General features: G+C 35.4%; 1 protein-coding gene across 1 annotated transcript; it reads right to left on the bottom strand.

Annotated features, from left to right (window-relative positions):
• Positions 1–341: 341 nt before the first annotated feature.
• LOC119534403 (U6 snRNA-associated Sm-like protein LSm6) lies at positions 342–582 on the bottom strand. Its single transcript, XM_037836767.1, is given in 2 exon segments — positions 342–393; positions 395–582. Coding segments are annotated over 2 exon segments (240 nt in total).
• Positions 583–9976: the final 9394 nt, after the last annotated feature.

Here is a 9976-nt window from a genome sequence, read left to right as displayed (position 1 = left end):
AAACACAAAGTTGGCAGGTTCACTAGAATAGTCCAGATTTTACTTCCCATCCACTTTTTTTTTTTTTTTTTTTTTACTTTATATCTTTTTTAAATTCTTTTTGCCTTCTTTACACTGGCACAGAGGTCAAAGAAAATCACTGAAACTTAAATGGAAAAGAACTCTTTACAATTAAATTCAACAACTGTATACATTTATCTTACCCTCCAATCAGTGAAAAAAATCACAATTATGAAAACAGAACAAATTAGATAACAAAAGAGCCAAAAAAAATTACTTTTAAAAAACACATTTCATAAAAGATAAATCCAAGTCTGAAAAGTATTGCTTCTCTAGTGTCTTCACATCCTTCTCTTCTGTGTACTTATGTACAGCACATTGTTTCCTCATACATGCATCCCCATACTTATTCTTCAGTTGTCCATTTACATATTTTTCCATCTGCTCCAGGGCTATATTCATGTAGACATCCAGGCAAGCCAACACTCCTCGATAATCCACTCCAGAATTTAATTTTACCACAACTGGCTGTCCTGTAATTTGCTTTAAGAGGTCACTGGGTGTTTGCTTCCGCAGACTCATTTTAACAAACTCAGGCGGCAGGATACCTGAGTTCCAATCCCAGTTCTGCTACTTAATTAGCTGTGTGAATTAGATAAGTCATCATTTCACCTCTAATGGCCCCAAGTTCCTCCTCTTCACCTCGCGGCCAGATCTAGAACCCTCACTCCAGGCGCCGCAAAAGCCGGCGTCCACAACAATCCCCCTTCCCATCCCCTTCTACATCAAGAAGGACATTTATTAGATTCTGCTTTAAGTAGAGCTAGATTGTAGTTAAGATTCAGTGGCAACAATTTCTCTGAACTGTGAAAAATATCCACTAGAAAAAGGAGAAATAAATATTACACATTTTGATCTTTCCTTGTAACCAAGAAATTAAGAATTAACAATTATGATTACTGAATCATTATAAAGATGCTCTTCTTTCTTTCTAGTATATTAGAATAGCCAGAAGGAAATATCTGAAAATGCTGAACTGTAACCCAGCTGCCTTGATCTTTGATAATGATTGTAGAACTATATAGCCTTTATCTTATGATTGTAAAAAACCTTATGACAGGCCCCATTTGTACCCCCTTATCCTGTTTTTCAACTCTAGAGTCTTATGATCACAAAAGACAGCCTCTAATGTTATTAATGAAGAAACTTAAGTCAGCCCAGAACTAACCCACCCAAATTCCTAAACTATCTTGATAAATGAAGCTGGATCTAACCTAAATTGCCCTGCCTGACATGTGTAGTAGCTTGAACTTTAACCTACAAGTGACCCATATCTCATTATAATACTAAAAATCACACCCATCATCATATTAAGGCTGCTGATTTCTTACATGCATTCTGTGACTAAGCATGTAATCAAGCTGTGCATGCTTGATAATTAGAACATCTCTAATTATTTCATCTAGAGCCATTGGACTCATTATCCTAAAGCCTGCCCATCTTTTTATTCTATAAAACTACCAGAGTTACTACAGTTTGGGCAGAGAGATTTTTAGGCTAATAGGTCATCTGATCTCTTGCTTCATGCTTAGCAATAAACCCTTTCTCTCTTTGAAACCCTGGTGTCTCAGGCATTGGTAATTTGAGTGCATCAGGCAGAGAAACCCCCAATTTTGAGTGACATCATCCTCTGCAAAAGTCTGCTGAGATCTACTGGCATCTTTCCAACTGAACATCTCTGTCTACATCACAAGGGTACTGTATTATAATATAAATTTAATGATCCGAGACTTAAGCTTTGTTAAATACTTCCTGTGAATAAACAGCTTACTGGGATCAATATTTTCTCACCTTATTAGGTTAAATTCCTTTTAAAATATACCCAATGTATCAATAGATCCCATAGTTGTGCAGAGTCTGGAAAGTGCTGTTGCTGTTAAAAAGTGGCAGAGAGAACCTCCTTATTATTGGACACTTAGTCTTTATCCTTCCTGGCACCTCCTTATTAAAATGCAATCACTGCCCAAACGTTTCCCAGAGACCACCACACAGACAGTGTTCACAGCTTGAACCAGTGGGTTATTTATTTATTTCACATTTAAAGAAATTGAAGTTTTTACCACTGCTCCCCATTTGATATATGCCATTCATATCAACTTTACTTAGTGCTATCCAACAGGCATACATTTAGTTAGTGCATTAGTTTTTTCTATCCATAACTCAGTTTAAGCCTTAGATGACTCAGTGCCACATTGGCATTTTCTTTCCATCGTCTGTGCTATGAAGAACAGATTAAAGAATATTTTTAAGCACTTAACCCATGTTCACTGGGAAAAAAAATACAAAATTCATTTAAGAAAAAAGAAAAAGGAAAAATCTATAACTACATGAATAAGTGATAACATCTTGTTAATATTTTGTTATATGTTCTTCCAGACATATACTGTACAATACAAATGTATATAAATGATCTTGATGAAGTTGGGAGCCTACTGTCACACCATTTGTTAAATCTGCTTTTCTCCCTCAGAGATAATTGAAATATCACGAAATTATTCCTCCATGTTAATAAGATAAATTTCCTTTACAAACAATGCCTTCATCCTCTTGTATGAATGAACTATAGTATTTAAAGTCACACCCTATATTTGAATATTTGGACTATGTCACTATTTCAGTATTAGAAATAATTTACTGTGAACATCCTTTACATATGTATTTATATGTAGTATATTTATATGTATTTATATATTTTTCCTATATATAGGACAAATGATCCAAAGTTTGAAATGATCCAAATTTTAAACATATTTGAAAATAATTAGCATTATTTTGCAAATTATAATCTTTTTCATAATTAATCTTCATGTCCATTTGCTTGTTGACAAAATTACCTGCAGTTCCAGTTCTCCTCCCTCTGACCCCCCACATACTACTCCTAGGTTTTTGCTTCTCTGATTTAAATTTCTTGGTGTTTTCCTTTATTCTCTATTCAGTATTTTGTGTTTTACTGCTTGTTGAATTGGCAAATGACAGATCAAATATGAAAAAAATAGTAATTGCAAATCCTATATAACTTAAATACAAACGCATAACCTTCAAGTTTAACATAAATCTATAAAACTTGTGTTAATGAAGTATGGAAAGAAACTTGTCTGCACTAAAAAAGTAACATATATATATATATATATATATATATATATATATACGTATATATTACTGTAAGGAGAGACAAATATTTAAGAATTCCTCTACTTCTTAGTTATTCACTTTCCTAATCTCTCATCAGAATTTCTGAAAAGCACTCGTTCTTCAATCCTGCATTTCACTACTTGAGAACTGTAATACATTATCTACTGTTTCTAAAGTGTTTGTATATAAATTACTTTTAAGGCTTTATGCCACAATGAGTGGAATAAAAATTTGTTGTTTTTTTTTTTTTTTGTCATTTAGAAAAGTAAACATGTACAAAACCACTCACCAATCTGTTTGAAATCAGTTCAATTTATGCTACTGTTTGTGGAATACGGTTTATGGCATATTGCTAAGTATAAAGTAGAGGTTAGATCTGTGAAATCTTGAATAGATTAAACAAAAAAATCCACATTTTAACGTTTAGGTGAGTGGTTGTATTGAAGTGATCTGACATGTGTCACTTGTTAATAGAACTGTTGAGAAGAGTAAAGAGATTCTATAAGCAAAAGCATAATTCTCTTAAAATGAATGGGATTGTTTAATATAGGGAGATTATTAAACTTCTTTACCTCTTATATTTGAAAATTCTTCCTTGGAATAACCAACGTCCACACATATTTTAAATAAAACTGAAATGTACCTGAAGCCTCCCTGAGGTCGCTGGGGTTCTTTGCTTTCGTTGCATTTGTACATTCCTCTCTTAAAGACCTTTGCCATATTGCAATGTAATTGACCTTTTTACGTATCTTTCTTCTCTTCTAACATTTGAGCAGCATATCCCTTACTCATTCTTGTGTCCCCAGCACCTAGCTCAGTACAATGAAAATGTCCAGATGAAACTCAGATCTGTTGCCCACAAAGCTTAACTATGTGGCTTCTATATATAGTCTACAAAGCACCTAGGTGAAATCAATAGAGAAATTATAGAGCCAGGTTTTAAGGCACTGTGGAAATGATTATTTTCTTCATAAGTTCATTAATGTAGTCTAGATATATATGCAATCATGAAAATCTAAAAATTATAATTTTCCCTTTGCACTAGATACTTTCTTATAAAAAACAAAGTTTGCTTAAAAACTAGGTGATTGCTTTAAAAACCAGAATTAGATATTGAATTGCTCAGTGTCACATCTGCATTTCGCATATTATACGTTGCAATTGTTTTTATTATTATTCATTCATTCATTCATTTTTAGAACTCAACGAAATAAAATTCCAGTTTATTTTTGGACAACATTGCTTCACATATACATCAAACAAACCAAAAATAAATAAATAAATAATAAATAAATAGCAACTTCACAGACCAAAAAAATAAAAAGAGAAAAAAAGAAACCTTTATCTTTGGCCTTTTTAACCATCTCATACAAACCAACTACTTATAGTACAGCCAAGTACATAAACAAAAATGTTGCTGGAATGCTTGGAATAAGATTGTATTTTTGTGTTGTTTTTGTGCTTGTTTTTATTGGTGTAAGAGCAGGGAAATTCTAGATGGGGTTTCGTAGGTACATGTTTTCCAAGCCTCTGTATTTAGGATAGCAATGACAAAGCTCCTGGCATGTACAGATTTGTTTTTCCTACCTCTGTTACATTATCTCCCATACTATATTGGTTACCTGAATAGTTGTAGTGGCTGATGAATTTATCTGCCTTATTATAGATATTTGTGTCTAAACAGAGAGAATTTCTGACTCTAGCCTTCCCCATTGCCTTTTTCATTTCCACTGGTCACTCTTGTGGACAGTATGTAGAGAAAATAAAAGATAATAAACATTGATTAATTTTAATTCCAATATTTCTAAAGATTCAGAAATACTACTTTCGGGTATGGGTTCATGTTGTCTATCAATAAAAATGAGAATATATCTTTTTTAAATCTCAAACTTGTTTTTCTTATATAAATCATTATTATTATAACTGTAATTCTTGGTTGGGTTAGATCAATTGCTGAAATCATATTTTAAAGAGATATTTTTGATATTTTAAAGTGATGCATTGCTGGAGTTAATTTAGCTTGAAAAAGATAAATCTGATGACAATCTAATATAGTCACAGCCTTTGTTCTCCTGTCATTCTCATTGCATGTGACCTACTCTTGATTATAATTTAGAGGTAAGTCTTCTGCTGTCACACAGGCTGAACTAGAATGATATTTTGTTCTCTTAAGATATGCACACCCTGGAGATGGTTGGTTAATTATAATGTGAAAGCTGAAGCAAGAGGTGAAATCATGTGACACATGAAAATCAAACACTATTATAGGGCCATAATTTCAAAAGGCTACCATGGGGAACTATGGTAGCAATAGGACTAGAGAAGACTGATCTAGAGAGATGATCCCCTGGCCCAGAGAAGCTGGATATTGTTAACCTCCTAAGACTGTGTTTCCATACTCCATGAGAAATTAACCCCTTTTTGAGGATGCCCAGAAGTTACAGAATCAAAATAAAGGTTCCATATGCCTCAGAATTACATTTTATATAGTTTGTATAGGATACATCTCTCCTTACTGGTAAATCTTTGGCTTTAAAATCCAGAAGCTTTCTCTTTTGTATGCTTACTGTGTTCTCTCCAGTCTTAATAAGAGATACTTGTGTTAACAAACAAAAATAAAACATAAATATATTATGGAAATTCTTGTAGAAGTTCATAAAGTAAGTATATTTATTATAATATGTAGGTAATAGTACAATATGTGAAATAAATATAAACCTCCATTGATGGGATAAATAAATTTTTGAGATTCTTACAATGGAATATTATACATCATTTATAAATGAATTGGAGTTACTTTTAAACACATAGAACCTCTAAAACACAGTGTTGAGAGAGATATTCAGTATAATATATGTAAAATTTAAAAACACACAAAGCAATATTACATACACATATACATATGTAGAAGTATAAGAACATGGATAAAGGTACATACTGATTTCAACAAGGTGATTAATTCTTGAAAACTAGTTTCAAAAGAATAAGTTTCAGGAGGAAAACAAGGAGATGTAGACTGAATCTACTGTTTTGTTCTTAAAAAAAAACTGAAGTTAATATGACAAAATTTTAAGAGTTTAAAAAATCTTGGGGAGTAAATAACTATTTTGATCTTTGGTTGTGTGCTTCTTTCTGTACTTGAATTTATAAAAAATAAATTAAACATTGAGTGTTAAAATGGAGAAATACTTACATAATTCTCAATTATATCATCCTGGAATATGAAGAGGGCAAAAATCATGCATAGAGCTAAAGCATCTGGGAATATGACCTGAAAAGAAGGGTAAATGAAATTAGTATCAATTTATTTCATTAGCATAGATATCAGTCTTCACAAAATTTTGAGTGCACATACAACTGCTAGATGACTTTTAGTATGGAGAACTGCAATTTAATGAACATGAGAAACGTTACCTGCATTACAATTATAAACTCTCAGCTATCACATAGGAACTCAGTCTTAAAGAGAAAAACTTAGAATTTGACTTGGTCAAGAATACAACTAAAATATCCAGCATTATCATGTGTCGTAGTAAAATAAAAATATTAGCTATTATCTCAAACTTTGAAACTATTTTGGTGCTTTGCCATCTGGAGAATTGTTTGCAGCTTTATCACAGTATGAGGTAGCTAAAATTAAAACAGGAAAGGTCCAAAGAAAGGTTGCTAAAACAGCACAGAGAAAGAGAATAGGGAGAATTGTAGTGTGAAGATCCTTCAGCTATGAAAAACAAAATCTGAGAGAAGGAGTGTGGTTACTATCAGGGACAGTCATCCAAGTATGTTATAGTACATGTTCCAGTTTGCTAATGCTGCCTGTTATGCAAAATACTAGAAATGGATTGGCTTTTATAAAGGGGGTTTACTTAGTTACAAAGTTACAGTCTTAAGGCCATAAAAGTGTCCAAGCTATGGCATCAACAAGTATACATTCACTGAAGAAACGTCAATGGCATCTGGAAAATGTCAGCTGGGAAGACATGTGGCTGGCATCTGCTGATCCTGGGTTATGTTCCAGCTCCCCTCTCAGTTCCCGTGCATTCTTCATAGTGTCCCTTTTGGCTGTAGCAAGCTCACTCCTGTCTGAGCTTATATAGTGCTCTAGTAAACTAATCAATGCCCAAGCTGAATGGGTGGGGCCACACCTCCATGGAAATGATCTAATCAGAGTTATCATCTACATTTGGGTGGGTCACATCTCCATGGAAACACCCAATCAAAGAATTACAATCTAATCAACACTAATGCATTTGCCCACACAAGATTGCATCAAAGATGTAGCATTTTGGGGGACATAATACATTCAAACTGGCACGTTCCACCTCCTGGACCCCAAAATGGCATGATCTTTCCATATACAAAATACACTCATACCATCACAATATCAAAAAATCTTAAATCATTTCAGTAACAATAAGTACAAAATGCTATCAAAATCAGTTACAGGCATGGTCTGTCCTAAAGCAAAATTCCCTTCTGGCTGTGGACCTGTGAAACTCAGAACATCTGCTTCCAATATACAAAGCAGGGACAAATATTCCCATTGCCACAAGGTGAAACAGTAAGGAAAATTGTTTAAAGGACCAAAACAGTTCCTAAAGCCCGCAGGACAAACTCCATTAGATTTCAAAGTCTGAGAGTCATTTACAGAATGACATTGCATCCTTGGGGCTTGAGAGAGTGGGAGTCTAACCCTTCCTAAGGGCCTTTGCAGCAGCCCTTTTCTCTCCAAATGCTGGGTTGAGTGCTCCAACATATTCACACATTGGGGAGACCACCTTCTCGGTCTCACCCTCCTCAAACATCAGGGCAGCAACCAGATTCTCTTCCATCTCCTGGGCACACACTCAACCCCTTTAGAAGAGTGGGGTAGTGGCCAGGCTCTCCCCAATCCCCTGGGAATGTGCTCCACCCTCTCTGAGACCTGGGGTGACAGCACTCTTCCTGAGCATTGAGGTGGAATGCCCACCCTCGACCTCCAGGGCAAAGTCACCCTTTCCATGTGTGTGGGCCACTCCACTCTCCCAGCCTGAGACCTCTTGACTCCAAACCTCAACCTCCAAGGGTCTGTCTCTGAAAAAATATTTCCTTCGATTTGTTCTTTTTCTGTACCCTCCAGTACAGACCAGCATTGGCACCATCTATAAAGATCTCACAAAAGTTCTGTAGGCTTGGCATGCATTTAGTCAAAACTGAAGGACAATAAGAGTTTCCACAAATCCTTTTTGGATAGCTCCATCTCCAATCCTGATTGTACTGAAATGGCGGCTGGGTTCCATATTTGGTTAAATCCTCATGTGGGGCTGTAGCTTCTGGGGTCTCATGTTTTGGTAGCCCAGAATTTTCCAAACCATCAGTTTCTGGTTTCTTTGAACCTAAGAGTTCAGTTCTAAGTTTATCTCTCTCCTCTCACATTTTACTATAAGCTGCAAGGAGAAGCCATGACACACTTTTAGTATTTAGTGTAGAAATCTCTTCAGCTAAGTATCCCAGCTCGTCATTTTCGAATTCTGCCTTCCACCAACAATTTTGCCAAATTCTCTGCCATTTTAAAACAAGGATCACCTTCCTTCCAGCTGACAATGACATATTCATCATTTCTGTTCAAGGCCTCATCAGAAGTATCTTTAGAGTCCATATTTCCACAAACAGCCTCTTCAAAGCAATTTAGGCCTTTTCTATCAAGCTCCTCACAATTCTTCCAGAGTCTTCCCCTAATCCAGTTAAAAAGCCTTTCCAACATGCTTGGTATTTGCAAACTCAGCAGCACCCCACTGCTCTGGTACCAAAATCTTCTCCTGGTATTTACAAACTCAGTAGCACCCCACTTCTCTGGTACCAAAATGCTGCCCATTTTGCAAAATACCAAAAATGGATTGGCTTTTATAAGGGGTGTTTATTTAGTTACAAAGTTACAGTCTTAAGGCCATAAAAGTGTCCAAGCTATGGCATCGACAAGGATACCTTCACTGAAGGAATGCCAATGGCATCTGGAAAACATCTGTTAGCTGGGAAGACAGGTGGCTGGCATATGCTGATCCCAGGTTATGTTCCAGCTCCTCTCTCAGCTCCTGTGTGTTCTTCAAAGTGTCCCTCTTGGCTGTAGCAAGGTCATTCCTTCTGTCTGAGCTTATGTAGTGTTCTAGTAAACTAATCAATGCCTAAGCTGAACAGAAGGGGCCACACCTCCATGCAAATTATCTAATCAGAGTTATCATCTGCAGTTGGGTGGGTTGCTTCTCCGTGGAAACACTCAATCAAAGAATTACAATCTAATCAACACTAATATATTTGCCCACACAAGGTTTCATCAAAGATAATGGCATTTTGGGGGACATAATACATTGAAACTGGCACAGTTCACAAATAAGCATTCCTGGATACTTGTCAGAGGTTAACTTTTGTCTCCTAATAGAATAATACCTTCAGAGAGTTGAATGAGGTAAAATACAAATGGATTAAAAGAAATCCAGCAAAACTCATTGGTCATTAATACATAATGGGATGTTGAAAGGAATGTGTCTGTTTGGGGAAAGAGTCCACCATCCCCACCCTGACCTCCGACCCAAATTTCCTTCTATGTCTGTTTTTCCTTCTGCCAGAGACAGAATGCTGGGATCAAATATAGCATAGGAACTTCTCTGTTGTTTCAAGCTTGGTATAAATAGAAACAAAATAAGCCAAATCAAATTCTGTGTGGCTCACATATGAAAGGTCACATCTGTTTTAATTGCTTGGGAATAGATATAACTTCAATAAATTTGTGGGCATCAGAAGAAAATCA

This window comes from Choloepus didactylus, chromosome 1 (assembly GCF_015220235.1).
Source record: "Choloepus didactylus isolate mChoDid1 chromosome 1, mChoDid1.pri, whole genome shotgun sequence".
Taxonomy (NCBI): Eukaryota; Metazoa; Chordata; class Mammalia; order Pilosa; family Megalonychidae; genus Choloepus; species Choloepus didactylus.
Note: the sequence above shows the minus strand (reverse complement) of the source record. Positions and strands in the feature narration are given on the sequence as shown.